Source organism: Nematolebias whitei, chromosome 11 (genome assembly GCF_014905685.2).
Source record: "Nematolebias whitei isolate Nwh7 chromosome 11, NemWhi1, whole genome shotgun sequence".
NCBI classification, from domain to species: domain Eukaryota; kingdom Metazoa; phylum Chordata; class Actinopteri; order Cyprinodontiformes; family Rivulidae; genus Nematolebias; species Nematolebias whitei.
In genome coordinates, this window is record NC_056508.1 from 33840191 (window position 1) to 33865624 (window position 25434).

Here is a 25434-nt window from a genome sequence, read left to right on the forward strand (position 1 = left end):
ACCTCAGAAAACACAGTGAACCAACACCAGCAGATGACATGGCACCCCAAACTATCACTGACTGTGGAAACTTGACACTGGACCTCAAGCAACATGGATTTTGTGTCTCTCCTCTCTTCTTCCAGACTCTGGGTCCTTGATTTCCAAAATAAATGCAAAATTTACTTTCATCAGAGAACATAACTTTGGACCACTCAGCAGCAGTCCAGTCCTTTTTGTCTTTAGTCCAGGTGAGACGCTTCTGATGCTGTCTCTTGTTCAAGAGTGGCTTGACACAAGGACTGCGACAGCTGAAACCCATGTCTTGCATATGTCTGTGTGTGGTGGTTCTTGAAGCACTGACTCCAGCTGCAGTCCACTCTTTGTGAATCTCCCCCACATTTTGGAATGGGTTTTATTTCACCATCCTCTCCAGGATGTGGTTATCTCTATTGCTTGTACACTTATTTTCTACCACAACTTTTCCTTCTCTTCACCTCTTTATTAATGTGCTTGGACACAGAGCTCTGTAAACAGCCAGCCTCTTTAGCAATGACCTTTTGTGTCTTGCCCTCCTTGTGCAAGGTGTCAGTGGTTGTTTTTTGGACAACTGTCAAGTCAACAGTCTTTCCCATGATTGTGTAGCCTACAGAACTAGACTGAGAGACAATTTAAAGGCCTTTGCAAGTGTTTTGATTTATTTAGCTGATAAGAGTGTGGCACCAGGTGTTTTCAATATTGAGTCTTTTTACAGTATTCTAATTTTCTGAGATGCTGAATTTGGGGTTTTCATTAGTTGTTGGTGGCAGCATGGTGGCACAACTGGTAGAGCTGCTGCCTCTCAGCGAGCAGGTCCCTGGTTCAAACCCCGGTCCAGGGGCCTTTCTGGGTGGAGTTTGCTTGTTCTCTCTGTGCATGTGTGGGTTTTCTCCGGGTGCTCCGGTTTCCTCCCACAGACCAAAAACATGCATGTTAGGTTGATTGGTAACTCTAAATTGTCCCTAGGTGTGAGTGAGTAAGTGAATTGTTGTTTGTCTCGTTTGTCTCTATGTGGCCCTGAGATGGACTTGCGACCTGTCCAGGGTGTACCCCGCCCCTCGCACAGTGATTGCCGGACATGGGCACCGGCGACCCCCGTGACCCAAAATGGAATAAAAGGGTAAAGATAATGGATGGTTGGATGGATTAGTTGTTGGTTATAATCACCAACATTAAAAGAAATAAACATTTGAAAAATATCAGTCAGTGTGTAATGAATGAATATAATATACAAGTTTCCCCTTTTGAATCAAATTACTGAAATAAATCAACTTTTCATGATATTCTAATTTTATGACCAGCACCTGTAATCAAAGTAAACTTTCAGCATTGCTAAAAGCATAATTTAGTTTTAGATAGGCTAAACAAGCAATGAATCCTAAACATTTAAAATGCTCCTTTAGTACATAGGCTTTTCAAATGTGTTGCACAAAACCTTACAATGAAATATGTTGATAATATAGGCAGATGTTTCAAACACATTCATGCATTTTGCTTTTTAACTGATAAAATATGATCTTAGGAAAAAAAATGCAGGTAAAATTTACAATTTTTGATTGCTGCATCTGAATCTTGCAATGTGTCTATTTTGTGACCATAAACATTTTTGTTATTTTCAATAAATTCTTGTTATTTTGAACGTTTCTGTTCATCTGTGTAATTTAAGTTGGCTTTTGAGTCAATATTAGTAATTTATGATGTCCTTTAGCTCGTTTTAGACTTTTCTCATTAAATGTATATATATATATATATATATATATATATATATATATATATATATATATATTATTATATTATATAATATATAGATATATTTATGTCTATATTCTGATTTACCTCATTTTGTATTTTGCTTTGTGTGTTACCTGTTGTTCTGTCTGTACAGCACTTTGGTTGGCCTTGTATCTGTTTTAAGTGCTTTATAAATAAAGTGGTATGGTATATATACATTTCATTTAGATTTTCCTACATCAAATGTCTGAGATAAAATGAGTGACTCCCTGTTTGATGTTTGTTTCACTATTTTAGCTGTATCTATAGTTTATTTTTATTTTTTACATAGGTTGACATATTGGGATGCGGTACCGTTAGTTTCTCGCTAGAGTACGCTCTTTGCGGTGACCCTTGTGATGCGGTGACAGCCTTGCGGGGAGCGGTAGAAATCCTGCAGTGTGGCGTCACGACCGAAAAATGGAGCGAGAAGCTCCACCCACTCGGCTTCCGACTAAGAAGCTCTCCTATTGGTTCGTTTACGAATTAGTCAACCGTATCTCTACGTTCATTGGCCCGTCAGTTTGTCAATCAGTACGTAGGAGAGGGAGTTGACGTAATCTGTTCGGTAAATCAAGACGACCCATCGATTTCCATTTTCGCCCGGGCGCAGATAGGCGTCCGTTTTCTATCGTAACGAGAAATTAAACCAGTAAACGGACTCGCTGTTTCTTATTACCTGGCGGAGAATGCCACTATAATGGGGGTATTTCACGGAAATGGACTTTGTAGCTGTTTACATTCGTGCAAATTCTGAATAAAAAAACACATCCTGTCGCGCGCAAGCTAGCTAACGTTAGTTCACGCCATACTGACCGTCCGGTGGTTTCGGTGAGTCTTTAAACGTAAGTATGAACAATAAATTTGTTTATATATTTGTGACTGTTTTTGCTGACATGTTTGTTATTACGGATTATTATTTTTTTTTGTAGTTGAACATCTGTTAGTGTCACAACACATTAGTCATATGCCACGGTTCACGTGACGTTGGTTAGGATTAACGGTTATCATTGGCGTTAAATTATCAATTTATGTTGTGCTAATAGTTTGTGGGCATGATATTTGTCTACATATTGATAGCTGCTGACCCCCTGGTGGGTCTGTGCAGCATAATAAGCGGCAGCCGCTAAGCTTTCTGTCTTCCAGTGAAGAGCTGTCGTTCAAAACTACAATTATAATTTAATGTCGAATGTGCTGTTTACCTTCCCGCACAGCAGCGGTGTAAATGCGGACACCGTGTTCAGTTTGCGCTGTTTAATACAAGCATGTAACACTTCCCTGCACGGTTCCACAACATACAGGGGAAGAGGATTAGCCCACTTCTTAACATCGACGATTTTAATGTTCAAAATCGGACACGTCTAAGCTCTTTTTGTGCAGAGAGGATGAGCAGTGTTGCATGCAGGCAGACAGGCCCTGTTAGCCCACACTAGAAGATGAAGATAGAATTTCATGGGCGTATTCCTCAGCAAGTATGGCTGACTTCAAGAATTTGGAGGAAAAATAAAACAAAGAGATGTTTAGGTTATGAAGTCATTGGTCACCAGGATGTGTGGTTTAAATTGACAACGCATAAAGTTGTGTTGATCTTAATAAACAATTCACAGAAATAATAAGAATCCTGTTGTTTGGGACAACGGAATTCCCACATAATTGGGATCAGTTATTAATATGCTAATTTATTTTCATCTAATCTGTAAAGCTTTGATTAACTACTGTTTATAAATCTTTAAGGCTTCAGTGACTTTGGCTATATTTGTTGCTGTCTGTTACTCTTGGAAATTACTGATGAAAAACAAGTACAACTTTTCTTGCGTTCTGGTCGAATATACATAGATGGCTGTTATTTTGACGAAGAGATACATATGTCTTGTGTGCTTTCTTTAGGAGGGGTATATAAACAGTCCTACTGCGACACAGTTCTGAACAGCAAACATGTCTGGGGCATCCGTAAAAGTTGCCGTTCGAGTTCGGCCTTTCAACACCAGGGAAATAAGCAAGGAGTCCAAATGTATCATTCAGATGCAAGGCAACACTACAAGTAAGTAGCCTGCGAGTGTGCACACACCTCATCTTGAACTGATCCAGGTCAGTCTGCTAAGAAATGTTTGGTGTACCACACATTCTCCCATATGGTCTTCCTTCAGGGATCATTGCAAAATGCAGCAGAATGAGCAAATTGAATAGTGGATGTTGGGGGCTAATGGTCTAAAAGAAAATAAAGGACCCATAGACTGAGAAACCTACTTCTCTGAAGGGGCCTACATGCCTGAAGAGTCTGCATGTGAGAAAACTCAAAGACCCAAGAGTCATTTGAGAGCATAACCAGCTAACCTCCCCAGTTCATGAGCTTTATCACTTTCAGTGTTTTATGACAGGTATGCGTTTTCTTGTATAGTTTACAATTATGTTATCTCTGCGTTTATTTAAACCTTTTGTATAATGCTTGTTAAAAGATAAATAAAATGTTATGGGAGAAAGTTGTTTATTCACTTGGTAAGCTTTTCCTTTCATTCATACTGCTATAATTCTCCTGAGAAACTCAAGTAGTTCAATTGCCAAAATGTACAATTTCTTATGTTGCTGTGTTAACAAGTTTTGTTACTTTTGACAACATATTATAGGGATCAAAGAGTAAGATAGTGATAGATAGACACCAGTTATTTTACTTGTAGGCTATTGCATTATTATTTTTTTCAATATGTGCAGGATGTGTGAAAACAAAGCTACAGTATTGCTAATGAACAGCTAATGAGCTTAAAAAAGGGTGTAGAAAATTCTCCTAGATTTGACATGCAGCAAAATTAAAATGGACTAATTTAATGGATCAATTTTCCATAAAGATATCAAACCTTTCTGGTGCTATATCTGTAGGTGCCTTGCTTAACTGAGTGCTTTCTTGTGTAATTAAATTATATAATGTATATAAAAGTAACAGCAAAGCAAGATATTTATTGTGTTTTCATGTGATTCAACCTGCTTACTTGTGCCTGTGAGTCATCAGGGACTGCGAAGCGTTAGCTGTCTCCTTAATCATGTCTGTGCTGTATGTCCCATTCCAGCAGCCAGATGAACACTGTCCTCTTGACATGAGCAGAAACATTTAATGACTTAGTAATAAGACAGCTCATGACTGAGGAACAGTTCTTTCAGCAGGCTCTCTGACTTTCTTCAACTCTTGTATATCTGCCTTATCAGCTTCATTAGATTAAGCCTATATGAATCTTCTATAAGATCAAGTGTCCCTCCTAGATATGGCTCACTTGTTCTTTATCTCTCACACTCTACCAAAAAAGAAGCTTTGTGTTAAATCTCCAGTGCTTTTACTCCATATCCTTGGGTTTTCATTATGCCAATGTCACCCGAAGGAGCTTATGGGTGACTTGCGGTTTGTGGCAGAATTGCAGTGGCATATGCAGCGTTTCCGAGTGGGGGTTAGTCAGCAAGCATGTAATCGAGGGAGAGAAGTAGGCTGCAGCACTGCCTACTCTACCTCCCATCGTATGGGCAGATTGCAGAGCAGAAAGGGAGGCTGGCAGGTAGCCATACTCTGCCTTCATCAGGACTTCATTGCAGATGGTATGCTGAGAATGCTGTCTTATTAAGATGCTGAGAGGTTTAACAATACCTAGTAGGTCAAACATGTAAAAGTACTTATTTAAGAAAATTCTATCTTTAGAGATGGATTTCCTCACACTTTTTGTCTTGTCATATTTACCAAAGCCAGCATGCTTGTTTTAGTCTTGAGTCAAATGCAGTTTGTTTGGGAGACCAAGAGACACTTTACACATTTTCATAAACGTCACATGCATTTACTGTGCGAGAGGTGGGGTACACCCTGGACAGGTCTCCAGTCCATCACAGGGCCACATAGAGACAAACAACCATCCACTCTCTCACTCACATCTAGGGACAATTTAGAGTTACCAATCAGCCTAACATGCCTGTTTTTAGTCTGCGGGAGGAAACTGGAGTACCTGGAGAAAACCCACGCATGCACGGAGAGAACATGCATACTCCACCCAGAAAGCCCTTGACTGGGATTTGATCCGCTGACCTTCTTGCTGAGAGGCGGCTGCTCTACCAACGGAGCCACTGTGCTGCCCCAAGTATACAACATAACTTGTGATTTTTTGTTCTGACACATAGAGCAGTTTTAATTAAACACATACTATAATAGATGAACCTATCTGAACAGAATTTGTGGTAATCTCCAGTAGGTTCTATATCGTCCCGTATTTGGAATTTGGGGTTGTAAGCAAAGGCAAAATGTAAATGGTGCTGGTATTCAGTTGAGGAGATGGACACAACTTAACATATTCTTTCTAGCGACTGGAAAACTTTCCACCCATGACTGATCACATGATAAATGAGCTGGTAATGACTTTTGTAAAGAAAAATGGCTGAATCCAGCTGACATGAAAGAATTAGTTGCCAACTGAAAAAAAAAAAATCTTGACGATGTAGTGAACTTAACCTGATGTCAAAACTAAGCCTAAGGTCAAAACCCTTGACCTTAAGAACCTTGTGGGACAGGAACTGTCATTTCATTGATTTGAACCCAGAAATACAGGTTCACCCATCCTGAGACTTTCTCTCTTGAAAATCAAGTGAAAGAACACTCTCTTTTTATTATCATTACTATTTTACAAATGTTGATAATCAAAGTGTCTTAGTTCAAACCATTTTAGATGTTGCAGTGAACTAATCAATTTTATTAACTGTAAAACAGTAACAATGATTTTTTAGTTGCTTATGCAGAGTTAGAATTCATGTTAAGGTCTGTTACAGATTTTTATGCATTTTCTGATTTCTGTCTTTGAATGAGCAAGTGTGCGTTTTCCAAGGTCAGGAGTCGAAGCAGACATGTGTTGGAACAACTGTCTTGTTTACATCCTCTCAGACGTCAACAGAGAAGTTGGCACCTGTTCTCCAAACTCGCCAAAACAAAACTTTCCCTGTCTCTGAGAACAGTTTTAATCTGTTCCATAACAATTCTTGCTGTTTTCTGACTTCTAGTAACCTCTTACGTCACAAACCACACCCCTGTCTGGTTAATATTGACCAATCAGGGGCGCTCAAATATACCGGAAATAGAGCTCTTTAAAATGCCGGTACTTCCTAGTTCAGTTCTGCGCTGAGAAGTTCTGAGATGTTCGCAGTTCTGTGAAGTCGTTTGGGAGAACAGAATTCCAGCCATGATAAGGCTCTTAGGAGTTTGGATTATAACATCTTCCTCCTCTGAGTGGAACTTCTGAAGAACCCCACTCATGTGGAGTCCACCCGGTGAGGTGAACTGTTGTTGACGAAGCCCCGTCACCACTTCGGACGAGTCACAGCCATCCTATGGAGACGCTGGACAGGTAGCGTAACTGGACTTCGTTTCTTCTGAGTCATCTTCAGAGAGGTAATGAGTCAAGTCTCCTACTTAGCGTACCGAGGAAAAGCTGGGTCGGATGGAGGGTGTCGTCCTGTCAACACTTTTCACTCATACACACCACATTCTCCCTCATCCATACTTTACTCCCTTTAAACTTCATTTCCATCTTTAAATTCTTCTCTCAAGTAGAAATCCTTCCAGATAATTTAGAAATGTCTGTGTAAAGTGCTCATCCACCGCCGTGTGGATAATTGATCATAATTGTACAGTTTTCATTGATGTCTGCTGTTCTGCTGAAGAGTGGAAACAATTGCCGCATTGTTTCTCACTACCTGTAAAGCGATTGATTATGTTGTTATTTTCATATTTTGCCAAATTAATGTAAATGTTTGATGTTAAACTTTGATTCTGTAAAATAAATGACCGCATTCATTTTGATGGGTCAAAGATAAATGACGTCTCACGTTTACATTTCATTAAATTCAATGCACGTTTTATTCAGTCCAGAAAAATGAGGAATCCGTTTTAATTGATGAATATATCTCAGCATCTGTTCATCTACAACGACCTCTCTTCTTTTCCATTGTGTGTCATCTGGATTAATAATAATTTGTTCTCTTTTTCCTTCAAGTTAGCAATCATACATGTTTTTATTGTCAATTGTGGCCATAGACTCAGTAGTTGTAAGGATTATGTTGGATTATAGGTAATGTAATTCTTACCAGTTATTTTTTTTTTGTATGCATTCACATCACAGAATAGAACCCTGAAGTTTGTCCCAGCCAATCTATAAAGTTTGTTGACAATTCCATCATACTATCGTCACATTAGATGACATTAGATGCCTGGATTCACTGTAGTTCTATTATCTTGTGTTTAAGTTAAAGCTCATATTGGCAAGAACTGTGTCTTCTATGGCACACTTGAACCATTGTTTACATTTTTTATTTTTGTAATGGATGGTTTTCAGTTTTGTGCTCGCACTTCAAAAGAATTAAGTGATCACTTGCATTATCTGGTTCAGAGTTGTGACCCTAATCCTCGAGTGCTACCGTCCTGCATGTTTTACTTGTTTCCCTGCTCCAACACACATGGTTCAATGGTTTAATTACCTCTTCATGTTCTGCAGAAGTCTGTTAATCATCCATTGATTCAAATTAGGTGTGTTGGAGCAAAGAAGCATCTAAAACATGCAGGGTAGTGGCCCTCAAGGACCAGGATTGGACACCCCTGATGGATCATTGGATAATTTTCCAGTTGACTAATAACTGATCGATGTAGCCTGTAATTTCACCTGATTGCTGCAGCAAAAATGTTGAATGTTTCCAAATTTTATGGATTTTCTTTTTTTTTTACAGTAAGACATGTTTGTTTATTGCAACCATGCAAGCACAGATCTGGAAGTTCCTGTGCAATTATGGCTGAAAAGCTGTTGTTGAAGCCTATGGTTAAGAAGAATGATAAACATGCTTCTCTGGTAGTGAAACACTTATTCGTAACTAGGGGTGCACTGATTGCATTTTTCTGGTCGATCACCGATCTCTAACAAACCTGACCTGCCGATTCCGATCTTGGCCAATACCGATTTTGTTTTATAAGTGACACTGTCCGGTGTTATAAGGTCACAATGCACCTTCAAATTTCCAATCTTATTTTATTGAAAAACATACCCTTGAACAATATTCTAAAAACAATACAAACTTGTTTTAACTGGTCATGAGGTAGTGATCTGAAATATAAATGAAGTTTAGACAATTGTTGTTTAAAACTAGAAAAATCAGTAAAATCGGTTTCTTCAGATAAGTATCAGCCAATCTCAGATCTCCAAAAATTAAGGAAATCGGGGCCCCTATTCGTAACATAGCTTCTACTGCTACCTTCTGGCAAATGCATGGCTAGTTTATTCAATAAAGTTTCTTATGGAAAGGTGCCTGTTTGTCTTTCTCCCACATAATTATGACGGAGCTTTAGGGCAACGAAAAAAAAATACATTGCCACGCTAAGAAAAATAAGCCATAATATTATGAGAATAAAGTTGTAATATTATGAGAATAAAGTCGTACAAGGCTTTTTATTTTATTTTATTTTTTTACAGCTGTTGTTAATTTTTTTTCTTCCACAAGTCGGATCCACAACGCGACCTGTCAATCAATCCAATAGGCGTGTCAGCAAATGACCAATCCAAAGCTAAATGAGTTTTTTCATTCAACCTTTATTTAGACAGGTAAATCCCATTGAGCCTTGAGGACTCATTTACAAGAGAGACCTGATTTCAACAAAGAATGATGGAAAAACAATGGACAACAGCGACAACAATAAACAGTTATAAAAAGTTATACAATTTTTATTTCATTTATTTATTTTTTAACAAATAGGATGGCTAAAAAACGAAAAGTAACAAAAAACAGCTTGATTCTAAGGCAAATGTAGAAAACTAAAAACAGGAACATGTCTGCATTGGTCCCTGCCAGGAGTCCAACAGATTCTTAAAGCCACTTAGAGAGGTCAAGGTCGAGAGCTTCAAATCTTTTTGTAAGATATTCCAGGAAACGGGGAGCGGAGTAGGAGAAGACCCTTTTGCCTAGTTCAGTCTGCACTGAGGGAACACTGCAGGTAATAATGTCCTGAGAGCGCACGCTGTAGCTGCACTCAAGCAGAGACATGTAGGAGGAGATGTATGAAGGCAGCAGACCAAGAAGTGATTTAAAGATGAAATTGTACCAGTGAGAGAGTCTGTATGAAGTTAATGATGTCCAGTTAACCAGTGAATACAGGGTGCAGTGGTGGGTACGATAATCACAGCCAGTTATTAATCTTAGTGCACCTTGATAGACGGCATCCAACATCTGCAGGGTTCTTGTAGAAGCCTTCATGTAAATAATATCACCGTAATCAATGGAGGGAAGGAAAGTCACAGATACAAGGCGTTTCCTAGCATTCAGAGTTAGACAGGATCTGTTTCTGAAAAAGAAACCCAGTTTAACTTTCAGTTTCTTTACCAAGTTTTCCACATGGAGCTTAAAAGAGAGATGCGAGTCGACCAAGATACCCAAATATTTATAGGAATCAACAAACTCAATCGGGACACCATTTGAGGATGAAATCAGAGGAAGAACTGCTGGGACCAACTTCCTATTTGAAAAAAGCATCCCTTTGGTTTTGTCAGTGCCTCTCAGCGAGCAGGTCCTTGGTTCAAACCCCGGTCCAGGGGCCTTTCTGGGTGGAGTTTGCATGTTCTCTCTGTGCATGCGTGGGTTTTCTCCGGGTGCTCCGATTTCCTCCCACAGACCAAAAACATGTATGTTAGGCTGATTGGTAACTCTAAATTGTCCCTAGGTGTGAGAGAGAGAGTGAATGGTTGTTTGTCTCATCTGTCTCTATGTGGCCCTGTGATGGACTTGCGACCCGTCCAGGGTGTCACTCGCCCCTTGCACAGTGATTGCTGGACATGGGCACCGGCGACCCCCGTGACCCAAAATGGAATAAGCGGGTAAAGATAATGGATGGATGGTTTTGTCGGCGTTTAGGACAAGTTTGAGGTGGAACAAATCTGTCTGGATGATGTCAAATGCAGATTTCAAAAGCTGGAAAGCCTTTTCAACTGTTTTCGCTCGACAATAAACAACTGTGTCATCAGCATAGAAATGTATGGATGCATCAGGGATGTTTTTACCTACATTACGTATGTAGATTGTAAAGAGTCGTAATATTATCCGAACTCCGACACAATAAAGCAGGGTTTACCGCATTTTAACTGTGGTAGAATGAAGAATGTTTGTTTGTTAAACTTTATTGTTATTAACGCACTTACTCAAAACATGATGTAATACTGCCACCTACTGTTGTGTTTTGAATGCTGCTTCTGGGATGCATGACATCATTACGTCATGACTTTCGTTTTTGTTTCTGTTTGAAAACTGCGCTCGGTGAGCAAAACTGTGTGAGTGCAGCACTGTTAGAGGTCTTCAATAAATATGCCAGAAAGAAGCTGAAGAGACCCAGCGACTCACTTATAAGAGCATTTAGCTTCGGTTTGGTCATTTGCTGACATTCCTTCCTACTAGATTATTTGACAGGTTGCGTCATGGATCCGACTCGTGGAAAAATAAAATAAATAAACGAGAGCTGTAAAAAAATAAAAAAGTTGTACGACTTTATTCTCGTAATACTACAACTTTATTCTCGTAATTTTATGGCTTTTAATTTTTTTCTTTCTTAGTGTGGCAATGTAAATTTTTTTTTTTTTTTTTTTTAGCGTGGCCCTAAAGCTCCATCGTACATAATAAACCAGTTAATTTCAATAGAAATGAAATTTGCGATGAAGTGAAAACTCAAAGCAATCTGTTGGCTCCTTAGATAAATAACATTATTAACTGACTTTATATGTATATGAATGTTTCTGTACAGTGCCCTGAAACAACCTCTGTTGTAATTTGGTGCTATATAAACAAACTGAATTGAATTTAAATCTGTTGGCCAGAAATGGCATGTTACAATAAGTTGCTCGCTCAGCTCATAGATGTTTGGCAGATGCATGAACGAGACCAAGACTTTCCCCTATTGTAACTCATTCAAGGGCAGTGTGTGTGTGTGTGTGTGTGTGTGTGTGTGTGTGAGTGTGAGAGAAGCTCAGAGGATGGTAGAGCTTTGGGGCAGGAGCAGGATATGTCATCTCTCCCTCCCCGTCTCCTTTTCTAACAATGCACAGAGGGTTGTTGAGGATTGGGTGCAGGCAGAGGAGCAGCAAATTGATTACCCAGTGTGCGTGGCTTCTGCAGGCAGCCTGGAATGAAGCAAAGGCCTCATTCAGCAGAGACTCCTAAACATACCAAAGCTAATGTGATTATAAAGGAGAGTTGCATTGTTTCAGGTTAGTGCTTCAGATGTCTTGCACATCCTGAGCCTTCACTTGTGCTGCGATGTTCTTTTCATCTCCATTTTGTTATGTAACCTGTATGTTGTATTCCCCTTAAGCCAGTGAGCAGAAACACATAAATGTAATGTTATTTAAAGAACCAGATTAATTTTTTTCTTTTTTCCCACATTTTTTCATTAGGGTAGATGATCAATCATTTTTTTTCATATATAATATCCTATTGTATGCTAGTTTACCTACAAGAAATTTGTTTTTGTGTTCTATAGCTGGATGTTAAATGTTATTATACCTTATTGGATGATGGGTAAACTAAAAACAAATGAGTAGAGCAAACAGAAGGTCACCACATCAATTAAACCTTCACCTTTCAGTCATAATTTCATCAAGTGTCCCCTCACTGAGAGTTAAGTGCACGGTGACATTACAAACCCCCCTGCAGGGAAGAGTGAGCTCAGCTGCAGTGTCAGCTGCACATGAGAGGAGGCCATCACCAGAGCAGAAATAACAATAAACCTATCCTGTGAATGAAGTATAGCCACTGAAGATAATAGTCATGAGACATTTGCATGAGAGATGACCATCCTTCTGTTGGACATTGTGTTGTCTGGAACGATTGACCCACTTACGGCCAGTAATCCACCGGTTTGCTTCAGGTTGCCACTCCCTGGCCCTCTAATCCCTCTGACCCTTGTGAATGTACCGGTACACAAAGACCCCATTAAGATGTTGCATTTTACATCACTTATAGCTCAGACTTTATTTTTCTCATCTTCATTACCGGTAGTCATGCTGGCAGATATAACCCACACAAACTGAACTAACAAGAAAGGAGAACAAACCGATGTTTGTTTTCAGCTATTCCTCTGGCACAAGACTGTCAGGTGAGAAGCACAAATGCATGTTGTGTGATGCTCACCCAGTTTTGAGTAAATCCTCTCATGGCAGCTCTAGAAAGTGACAAAGTTTAGTGTCACTGACTGTTATGTTGAGTGTAAAATCTGAGGAGACCCTGCGTGACTTTGCAGTCCTACATGCTCTTATACATTTTCAATTTAAAAAAACTTTTATTAGTTTGGTTTGTCCTTAAGTGTTTTGCCTTGGATTCTTTTCTTCATACATGCCCTTATTGTCAGTTGTCTGATTTGAAGGGTTGGTAGTACCGGTAAATAGGAATGGGATAAAAGTGTTTGCGTTGACCCATTCCTCACATTTATTTGAAATAGTAGCCTCAATTAAGTAATGTTTTCTGTGACCCCTAGTAGATTTAAGAATTTCCAGATATTGTATTTTTCTCTGAATATTATTATGGTAGGTCTAAACTGTGTTTACGATTTTAAGATCTGGTAAAATACTCACCTAGTTAATTCAGTATTTAGAGTTGTGTTGCAATAAATAATTGCTATTATTTACAGTGGCCTTGTTTATTTGCACTAAATAATTTTGTTGTGTAAGTGATATATAATTAAGAAGAAAATACAACATGACAGTAAAAATCAGAAAATAACTGAATGCTGGAATGGTCTTAATGTGACAATGTACCATAATTAAAGCAGAGTGCTTACCGTTTTGGAGCTTTTAAAATTATCTTAAATCTTCAACTCAAGATTCAAGGTTCTCTGTCATTCACATCACATGTGGTACATGAGGTGGAATGAAACTATGTACACAGGGTCCCAGTTACATTCAACAAAAATCCAAATTGTAAAGAAAAACAGTAATAAGATCCAAGACATGAACTAAGAACTATGCTAAACTAAGAATACACTAAGTACCAACAGTACAAAACAAATGTGCCAAACAACAGCAGCATGAACATGAGTCCGTGTGAGCAGATGAGGACGAATGAACACGGCAACATGAAATAAATCGGCAGCAAGAGATCAGCATCACGGATAGTCAGCAGCACATATCAACAACCAAGTGGCACCACAGTGACTTTTTCACAGTATTTTTCCCACAATAATTTTCACAATGATAATCCTAACTAGGGATTCGTGAGTCTTAACAGCTTCAGGGTAGAAGCTGTTCCTCAGCCTAGTGGTTCTGCACTTAATGCTACTCAACCTTCTGCCTGAGGGGAGTGGGGCAAAAAGTGTGTGTGCTGGGTGAGTGGGATCCTCATGATGCAGGTGGCCCTCTTCCTGCATCTGGAGGTTCGTATGTGTTCATGTTTAAAAGTTCATTTTTTGGTCTTGTTTATCATGTTTGCTTCTATACAATTATTTGAGTTCATAGAGTGTCAGGGGATTTTGGTCAAGTTTAATGAATGTTTTTAACTACTATTGCTGAGAATGTTAACTGCCCATGAATCATGTGTTTGAGTTCGCAGAGAGTTATTTTCTCTCAGAGAGAGCTGAATGAGGAGCTGATTTGTTGCATGTGCACTGCAGCTGGATGGCCAAGGACACCAGTGTCTGCCTGTGTGCTGTGAGTGCTGACAAGCTTATAAAAACATACCTCGCACACTGCCCGTGGCAGATTCTCGTGTCTGGGCTCCATGCATGTAACTTCTGTGTAACCTCTTGTGAAGTCTGCCCTTGCAAGTAAAACCGGTTAAAAATGTTCTCGTGTCCTCGAGTATGGCTTCTTTGAGCAAATGAATAGAGGATATTTTTTATCCAACGTAGAGCTGCAGTGACATTTACCATTTAAATTGTTAAACTCAAAAGTTTTAACTCATTTAAAAATTAACTAAAATAACTTCTAGATGTTTTCTAGATGTTTTTTTTGTATGTTATCTACTATTTAATACTACTTGTAAAGCATTACGTACTACTAAGATACTTATCCAAAACAAAACAAAAAAATTCAGAATGCCTGGACTTTTATTCTGTTGTTGGAGATGTGACACTTTTCATCTGGGGAACTTTATAATTTCAAAACTAGTGTTAATTTCCAAACTTTAAACTCAACACTCAAGTTTTGAAATGAATGAATGACTTAAAATCTACACCAGCATACTGATGGATATATATCAAATGTATAACAATTTTTACAACTCAATTTGTCATAATCTTTCAAAGAATAATGTCCTATCAGATTTGTGATCAGTTACTTTAGCCTCAATATCTTCTGGAACACTTCAACAAATTTAAATCAGTGGCTATCTATGTTTTTTTTTCCTCTCCATTTTTTAATTTTGCAGATTTATCTCTTTTTTTATTTTATTTATTTTATCTTAAATTTGGTGGCAGGCTGTGAAAGAGCTCTGTGGAATCTGAGTAATGGCAAATTTGAAGGAGCCAACTAGAGAGGGGGAGGGGAACTAAACGTATCCTCGGCAGCAGAAACGGCGGAAGTCCAGCACAAGCTCTGTTCACGTGTAGAGTAGTGTGAGGCAAGATTACATTCAATTCAATTCACAAATACTTTATTAATCCCAAAGGGAAATTATTTATTGTTGTAACTCGTTATCCTCACTTCATTAAGAGATGTTATAGATACTGATGGCTGTAGGCAGGAAGGATCTCTTGTAAAGATCCATCCCACAGTGGATCCTAAGAAACTGGCTGCAGATGCCGTCCGATCCGTCCACCCAGACTCGGCTGGCCTCTCGGTTCCCCCGGGCTTTACGACCGCCTGAATGCCGGGCAGAACTCCTCCCAGAGCGATGGCCACTCCTCCCAGCAGTCTGCCAAGCTCCTCATAGCTGCGGACAGCCAACTGTAGGTGCTGAGGGACGATCCTGTCCTTCCGCTGTCGTGAGCCGTGTTTCCTGCTAGTTCCAGGATCTCAGTGGTCAGGCACTCGAGCACAGCTGGCAGGTAGATGAGAATGCGTCCACATAACATCCTTTTCAAACTTGAGAGTTGGGGCCATAGTTGAGATATTATTTGAGCTTTTGAGATGCTAATCAGCTGCTGTTGTTGTAGAAAACAGCCTTGTTGCCATGGTTACGCATCATAACAAATGTCCAAAACCAAAAAAGTCTCGGTAAAAATCCTTCCGGCTGCACAGCATCTGATACCAGAGGAAACAATCGTCCAAAAATGTGATTTACATCCAGAAAAAGAGGAATTAAAGTTTCCAAAAGCAAAATCTCAGAATGTAAGTAACAGAGCTGCTCCAACATACAGCCACCTTGAGCGGCACAATTCTAGAACAATTGTCACCTTGCTTGAGTAAGATTGTTTACGTATTGAAGTCTACTAACATTTTAATTTATGCATCTGCTCATACAGAGTCATGTTCTTGCTGCTGTGTTTGGCATATTATTTTGTACTATTGGTGCTTAGCATATTCATTAAGTTAGTGCATGCATTAAGCATGTGAATTATAGTTTAACGAACCTATGAGAATTGTGCTTCTGTTGTTCGATGTATTGTTTTGTACGGTGGCCCTAAGGTGTAAATGAACAACATTTGAAAAAACGGAATTGTATATGAAAAAACACAACAAGCACAACAAAATCACAAGAACATTTGAAAAAACAGAATTACATTTGAAAAAACTGAATTACATTTGAAAAAAAACGGAATTGCATTTGAAAAAATGGAATTGCATTAGAAAAAACGGAATTACATTAGAAAAAACAGAATTATATTAGAAAAAAACAGAATTACATTTTGAAAAAACAGAATCACATTAGATAAAACAAAATCACATTAGAAAAAACAGAATTACATTAGAAAAAACAAAATTACATTTTGAAAAAACAGAATCACATTAGAAAAAACAGAATTACATTTGAAAAAACAGAATTGCATTAAGCCAAAGCGTAAGTGGCCGAAGCAGATGTTTTTTTTCAAATGTTGTTGTGATTTTGTTGTTTTTGTTGTTTTTTTCAAATGTAATTCCGTTTTTTCAAATGTTGTTCATTGACACCTTAGGGCCACAGTAGTTTTGCACTATTAGTGACTATCTTAGATCTTTTAGCGTACCGTTGGGCGTTTGTTCAGCGTTAATCTTATCTCCTAATCTCCTTATTTACTGTTTCTTTTTACACTTTATAGTTTTGCTATTGTTGGATGTAACTGGGACCCTGTGTACACAATTTCGTTCCACTTCATGTACCAAATGTGATGAGAATGACAATAAAGAACCTTGAATCCTTGAAGGCAGAGTCCTTATTTTACTTCCAGTGTGTAGAGTAACCATTTTTTGATTTTAGGCACTTTGAGTTGAGCCTTTTGAATGACTCACCAATTCTGAAGTCACAGCTCTATGGTACATCATCACTTGCAGAAGTCTTTGTTCTTATCACTAAAGATGGACCTTTATGACTCTGTGTGTTTGGACTTGTCTCCCTGAGGGTATTACGTGATGGATAAGAATGTAAACGTAAGAGCTTTGTCTCAGTGCTGTATATACATGCACTTAAGAGAGAAGCAGCATATATTGCTTGATCGTACAGCAGCAGCTCATTTAAATCTGACTCTGAAATGGAGGTAAGACTCAGATAAGTGTGTCTGGTTGGTTATAGACCTATGTACTAATGAAGGTAAAGTAAAGGGTGCTTTTACCTTCTTGTCCCCCAGCACTCTATTCTCTCCATGAGACCAGCATATTTTTTTACTGGTCTCTTCAGGTTGTGCTCACAGCAGCCCACATCTATTCATCCTTGACTCAATGATGAAAAGCAGATAATGGCATATTTGTTTTCTTGTTATCACACACATGCTTAGGTTTTTTTTCTTAGTCTCTGTTCATGGCCTAAAAAGTTGGGTTAAATGGCTGGACTTTCCCACATCCAGGAGCATGAAGTTTTGTGCCCTTACTGACACTGCTCTCTTTCTCCAGACTGTATTGTTTGATTTCCTCCCACAGTCTGAAGACTGCATTCAGAAGGAAGCTCAAGAGCTTTGCAGTCATGGCACGAGCAGCTTGTTGATGGGCACGATTTTCAGTTTCTATTATTTATGAGTAAATGGTGGTGTGTCAGCAACATAGTAACTTTTAAACTTTATTAACCCAGAAAAGATGACCCCTGATCAAGTTCATGCTGCTGTTTTAAATACTGTGAAGCAAAGATAGACAAGTGGAGTTTAAACATGAGTAAATGCATACACAGGCAAGTTCACACAGATGATGTGCAAATTCCCCTGTTCATAGTAAAAACAATATCTACATGGAAAAGTTAGAAATTCCCGAGGCATCAGTTGAAGTTGACCATTTTTTTCTTTCAGAACATTTAAAATATTAGGAAGTGTGTGTGTGTGTGTGTGTGTGTGTTTTAACTTTTAAATCAAACATTTTTTGTCTGATTTGTGTGCCTGCTTTGTCTTCATGATGTCATGCTTATATAAAGCCAGAAAGCATTTAAAGTGAGACTTTAGTTTCTGAGAAGAGGCTGGATAAAGAAATCCAGGTCACTGCTCTGTAAAATGGGTGCCTGTTGTGTGCACTGAATGCAGTGGGCTGTGTGTTTTCCCCTGCTAACACTGTGTGGGTTGCACTGCTGTTCCCACTTAGCTGTTCTGTCTGGATCATATGATTTTCGTCATGCTGGTTTCAGACAGAATGAAGATAATCCTCCATTATAATGTGATATTTGGAACAAATGCTAATTTCTCCATTTATTTAATGATTGTCAGCAGATGCAGTTTTTTTTTTTTTTTAAAGTTTTGCAGTGCAAAGTGTAAATTTTAGCGTCATCAATTGTTGGTGTTGGACTTGGAACATTTCTTCTGGCAATGACATTTTATTATTATTGTATACATTGTTATTATCAACATCATTAAAGACTAATGCTAAGCTTTCCAATTTTAAAACATTTAAAAAATTGACTTTGAAAGATTTACTTCCTCTGTAACATTTTTGTTTATCATGCGCGCAGCAAGTAAAGATGGATGGATGGATGTAGGCCAACTTGCCTGTGGAAAAAAAATGCTGGCAATATTCAACTGTTAGTGCATTAGGTGCTATTTTTGAACTCTGTGACCGCCTGGTCACAGGATTAAACAACAACAAGCTGATTTATGACTGAGGAAAGATTGATAGTAACAAACAGCAACTTTTGTATTTTGTTTAAAAAAAATCAGTTGACACAGAGAATTGCTAAGCTGAGTTAATTGTCAGTGTTAAAAAACAAAATGAGAGACATGTCTGACACACATTTAATGCGTTGCACTCCACATCAACACAGCTGAGTTCTTCTCCACGTTTTGCAACGTTTGCCTCAATTCTCAAAAGGCTCTGTGCGAGGCGTGGCCGGCTCCATCGCTGATTGAACTGCCAGAGGCATCGTAAAGACAAGCTAGTCTTTGCAGTCATTTCACAAAGCTAGTTTTGAAAGGGCTTTAAAACTAAATTGGTGGTGCAGTGTTTTCACATGACACAGGATGTGTTGGGAAAGAACTTTGACCTCTGAGGCAGTGCCTGCAGTCGTCTTCTGGGGGCTGGTTCATGTGAAATGGATGAAAATAAGCACTCTATGTTGAAATAAATGTTATTTGTAAGCTGTCAGTTTTTTTTTTTCCTTTTTAAATTGATAAAAATGTCTTGTCATAATAGTACTGAATGAGTTTAAATCCACTATTTAATCACCTGAGAGGCTGCCTTGTGTCCCTCTCTTTGTTGTAGTTCTGTGTTTGTTTTGCTTCTGAATGGAGTCCTGCTGGCTTTGCATGTTTTCTATGTCTGGTGGCTTCTAGAAACCACCCTTTAGTCTCGTTAATCTGAACTCTGGGACAGAGCCCTGTCTAAGCTGCTGCTATCTCAGCCTTAGCTTGGTTATCAGTGCCTTTTGAGCTGGGAGCAATGTATAGTTTGGCTTGGAGTTCAGCGGAAAGATTGGGCGGCTCAAATCTGTCCATTCCTTCCTGTCACTGACAGTCTGTCGGCATGCAAAGCACTAAATGCCATCTGCTGCTGTATAAATAGACGGGAGAATTGAACTGGAACAGCTGGTACATAGACCCAAGACTGTGACCTCTCCCACTGCTTTCTAGTTCAGCAAGCAACCTCATCTATAGTCAGTTGATTTATATGCATCTGACTTTTTTCTTCTTTTCTGTTTGACATAACATTGTTAAAACTTCAGGACTCTTATCATTCTGAACGCTTTTTTTAGATAATGAGACAAAGCAAATTTGTGTGTTTTCTTGTGCTTCACCTCATGCTGAAATTAAGACAGAAAATTAAGAGATGTGGTAATAATTACTCAAACAAGTTTATTTGGGAGAAAACACATCCTCTCTTAATGCATTGCTTGCATGCTCACTGTGCTGTCACCTGAAATGTTCTGAAAAAAGAAACTACGTTTGGAAGGTGGGAAGAAGAAACAACAACTTTGTACTGCAAAACAAACAATATAATTTTTTAATATTCTTGTTCAAAGTATATTAGATTTCTTCATTTGAGCATGAAATTAATGAAATATGGTATTGTTCGCATAGTAAAATTAATGCATTTAGTGCATAAGATAAATGCACAAGTTCATTTTTCTTGATGTGTAGTTTATATTTTGTTAATCTCAATCATTCTGCAACAAAATAATCTAAAATTCCTTTTTCAAAATGTTGGGGTTTTCTATAAGGGAGAGGGGTTAAGGTGGTGTGAAAAGGGTCATGGTTACAGAGTGGACTGGTCACAAAAAGCCTTGTCATAACAGATTACCTAATGTTTTTGCCTACATTGTTGTCAGCTACATAACCCTGTATTCAGTGCTTTGTTCTGGTGTCTTCCTGTACTGTTTTCTTCTCCCCTCAATCCCCCAAGGAAGAAAACAAATGTGATCAGCCTTCAAATTACAGACTGAGATTTTGTTCTTTGGAACCAAGTATGTTTGAGTTTCAAGAAAACCTTAGTTGAGGATGGATTTTAGTAAAAAGACAGTGTTGAATGAAGAGAAAGTTTGAAATGGTTCGTCAATGGCTGTGATTCTGTTGTGAAGATCATTTTGGATTAGCCATTCTTTTCTATCCAACATTTTTCAGTCAGGTCATCTGGACAGATTCTTTTTTTTGTGCCGAAATGTTTCGCCTTCGATCCGGAAGGCTTAATCAGTCAAGGAAACACACAAAACTGATTCTTCCTCCAACAGCTTACTCAAAAGTGGAACAAACCAGTTCTGCTTGTGATTAGATGGTCTTTTTGGTACGCCCCTCCTCCATTGCCAGCCCTCTTCCTTGTTGACAGTCTTGTCAAACTGGTTGAAAACAACAAAGTCCATGCTCAATAATCCTGGTATAAAATCCACCATTTTTCAGTCAGGTCATCTGAAACTGTCCAGATGACCTGACTGAAAAATGTTGGATTTTATACCTGGATTATTGAGCATGGACTTTGTCATTCTTTTCTATCTTAAACATTTTTGAATTGTTCTGAATTGTTGAATTGCAGCCTTTTTGAACACGACATGATATCTTTCTATTCCAGCTCATGTTCGGCTTTCAGTGGGCGCCAACAGTACCACATGTTGGTTTTTGTTTTGGAGATGTTGAACATCCTGTGTTGTGGTTGCAACAAGCTCAGCTGTTTGTCATATGTGTACAGCAGTGCTCAGACACTACTTTTAGCTCTTAGGTTTGAGCTGCATCCAGTGATAACTTTGTCACCTTTGCTGCAGCCTTGGTAACCGAGCCATCACACACACTGTGCCAAAAACACTCAAAAGAACATGCAGAGCATTTCTGTGGTCTCCCCAGCTTGCAATCCAGCTTTATGCTTCATGTTTAACTTAAACAACCAAATTAGCATTACTGTGCTTCTTTTCAGTTTATGTCAGCAGCTGCTTTGCTTCAGCACTCATGCACAAACTTTGACACAGGTGGGCATGTGGAAAGTTGTATTTAGAGACAGCAGTGAGCTGTCATAGTACAGTTTCTCTCTTAGTCTTATTGGACATTGCAAAACAAACGTGAGCCTGCCTTTTTAGATAAAATAATTGTGATCTGAAGTTGAGTATCACAAAACACCAAGTAAATGCTCAACTTCTCATCTAACCAAATAAATACTCTATTGTGTGAGCTGAAAATACTTTATACATCAACTCATACAAATGAGGCAACTGACTAAATCTTCTTGTAACTTAAAATTCTTTATAAGCAGATACAAGCATCGATAATCTTGAATAAATTTGAGCGTAACAGATTAGTACTTTATGACCTTGATTAGAGTTTAATAATCATTTAATTGATTCAAGGTTCTTGTCAAATGAATACATTTATGTAATTTCATTACCTGCACAGAGCAGTAAGGAACAAGTGCTGTGAAGTATTGACCTTGCTGATGGCTCTATGGGATAATTTACATTATTCATGTTTATATTCTGCTTATTTAGCCTGTGTTATGAAAAACTTCTTGTATTGTCCCTCACCAGTCATGTTTTTTGCACTTAACTGGGCTAGTAAAAATCTTCACTTTGTCCTCAGCCTCTTTCTTATCTGTGGGAACATAGAGAATGAGATAACTTGTGTGATCAAAGCAGAGGATTAATAAATCTAGTTTGGCTGGCAGCTTCTTTAGGCAGCCATTTGTGAATGAAGTAAACAGAAATAAAATGTCCCTTGTTCTTGTGTGTGTTTCTTCCACAACCATAAATGAACTGTTGGAGAGTGTGCACATAGTTGTTTGTCCAGTTGAGTTTCTGTACTGGTTCTGTAATGGACTGAGGTCGTGTTCAGGGTGTGCACTGTCTCTCCTGATGACAGATGGGGTATGCTTCAGCCTTCCTCCAATCCTGAACATAACGAGGTGGCTTTGGAAAATTTAATATCTGTTCGCCTCATTACATTATCAGACACAATTTAACAATATAATATTATGATGAAGTTCCCTAGGTTTTATCTCATGGATTATATTGAACAGAATATTTCTGAAAATGGACTTCCTTCTGAACTACAACAAATTTAATTTAAGTATTCAGTATTAAGGTACTGAATAAAACTTATGTATACATTTCTTTCGTCATGATTTTGCTATAAACCTATCACTACTTGTGTTATGAGTGAACTGGCTAGGATGGTTTATTTCTTTTTTGTGTGTTCACACAGATACAGTGTCTCTAAATGTGTGTATTATCAGCTCTTTTTTTCTGTAAAGCTTTGCATTTAATTCTATGCCTACTACTTTCTTCCTGTGATTCCAAACAGGCATTGAACAGTAACCTAAAAATTACTTTAAGGGGCTGAAATGTTCAGCCATTTTAGACTCTTGCTATTCTCAGGTGAAGGGCACAAGCTTTTAGTCCCCATCTGGTGCTTGGAGACCTCCTAACAGCCCAATTACGGAGGGGCAATTTAGCTTTCCTGGTTGGATTATAGGCCCCATGTTGAATGCTGTAGCAGAAAATGTCTGCCAGCTACAACCAGCTGAGTGATGTTCCCTGGAAGGCAGGATGTGGTTAGTTAAACTGTTATCCACCCTTCTCTAAAAGGGAGAACTCCTATGGAGTGCTAGCATAATATTTGCTTTGGAATTGAAATTGTAAGGCAGGAAAATGGATATTTGAGTTGCCACTCAGGAGCTCTTTTTCGCAAAATAACAGATTTTTTTTAGTCTTGAAAGAATTGTTTATTTTGTCATCTCCCTGACAAACTACTTTGCTAGTGATAACTATAATTTAATGGCTGGTGACTAGGTATCAATAAAACAATAATGTTAAATAACCCTGTGTCCACATACTTTTAAAAATCTTTTTTTTGTTTTATACATTCAGTTTTTATTTGTTCTATTTCCCAAGTTGGATTTTATGTAGTGAAAGTTCTCATATTGCTTATAGGGTCTGACATGATAAGTGGCTTAATGTCTTAGTCACAAATCCCAAAGCTTTTCACACTGAGTCTTCCAAATGTTGTAGACTGCTTAAACCACAAGACACTTGAAATAAGTATTTTATGAATGACTGTAGCTGTCTATAAACATGCATTATAAGTATAACATTTAGACAACAGTGATAAGGAATGCTTGAGGCATGAGAAATGACAACGCAGCCGCAGCTTGCCACATCCTCCCCTTCTGCGCCAAGTTGAAGTTGTTATGGCAACCAGAGTCTGGTCCTACACCTGTTGCCATGGTTGTGAAAGATGGATTGATGATGTTTGAGGCAGCAGAATGTGTCTTCAATTTGACTGTGAACTATAAGTAGATTCCGGCTTCTGTGTGAGATGTTTAGGTGCATCCTTTTTAATTATTCATTTTCTTAGTCTTCTAATGAGCCCCAGTGTAACTGAGAGCCAGTCTTATAAGCATGATTATGTTTTTGGAACAGAGAGGTGTCCTATCTCCTGCCATTTACACCTTTTACACCATAAATTTACTCTGGTTTCTGATTAGAGTGCAAGAATATAATGGATCAACAGATTTATATCAGAAAGCTCCTAACAACATGCATTGTTTTGCTCTTCTGTTTACTGGTCTGTATTGAGCATTTTCTTTTCCACTTGTCCCACATGTTCCACTGTCTGAGTTTCCCTGTGCTTATTGCTGTATAGTCTTCCTAACACAGAATCAGAGCCAACGTTGCCTCCTCATTAATTTAGTGACTGTAGATTGTTCCAGGAAAGGTGAATAGGGGCATTGGTAACCTAAACCTCCCTTGATTTCTCCATGGCTAGTCTCCAGTTTCCTTCTAGAGGCAAGGTCAGAGGTGAAAATGGGCTTTATTTAGCCATCTGTCTTGCTGTATCCTTTTCCAATTCCCAATATGGAAGCTTTCTGTGCACCTTAACCCAAATATTAAAAACTGAAGAAGCCAATCCATTACTTTTACTTTGTGTTTTTGTCCAATAGCAGCAGGTATGATATCGCATTCAAAGCACATACAGTCGGTGCGCTGATTTCTAAAAACACTCTGTGCTTTTCTGTCAGCATGATATGACCCATGGAGGGCGATATGCAATCCATGTTTCTCCTCTTCTCCTGCATTATTGATAAGTGTGCTGAAATCCTCTTGCGTATACAAGATACTCTGCTGCTTGCATCTTGATGCAAAAACTTCATAGAAAAAAGCTAATTGCAGCTTTGTGGCTAGCATTATGATACATATTTACCCACACTTCACTAACAAAACATATACATAATTAACTTGTATTCATCCTAGATTGCTCCCCTCCCCTTTTTGTCTAGCCTTCTTCTGTTTCTACTCTGGATTGTTTCAAGGTCCCTGAGTTCATACACGTTCTTGTAGACCGTTTTCATTGCTTCCCTTTTCCCCCTTCCCCCTCAGTTCTAATGGGAGGGATGTCTGCACAGCATGAGCAAACTTTTATAATTGTGAAAAAGCTAAATGAAAGCCAGTCTAATTACAGCTAGTCTAAGAAACAAATTTCAACAACAAAAGTATGTCTGACTACAACTATTCTCCAGCAACTCAGCATCCTACTCTGTCTCAGTCACATTTACAGTGCACACAGTTTTAAAGCTAGGACACTTGTCTCGTGGGTACCACATGGCATGGTTGAGGGGAGTGACATACCAGGCATGGTAGCAGATTCTTTCTCATTAAGAA

At 38.6% G+C, this 25434-nt stretch overlaps 1 protein-coding gene across 1 annotated transcript in view; it reads left to right on the forward strand.

Annotated features, from left to right (window-relative positions):
* Positions 1–2374: 2374 nt before the first annotated feature.
* kif1b (kinesin family member 1B) overlaps positions 2375–25434 on the forward strand; it is a 66771-nt gene continuing 43711 nt past the window's right edge. The window contains exons 1-2 of the mRNA XM_037684917.1: positions 2375–2633; positions 3676–3829. Of these exons, the coding sequence (XP_037540845.1) occupies positions 3724–3829 (106 nt within the window). The 5' untranslated portion in view covers positions 2375–2633; positions 3676–3723. The remainder of the gene's footprint in view (positions 2634–3675; positions 3830–25434) is intronic.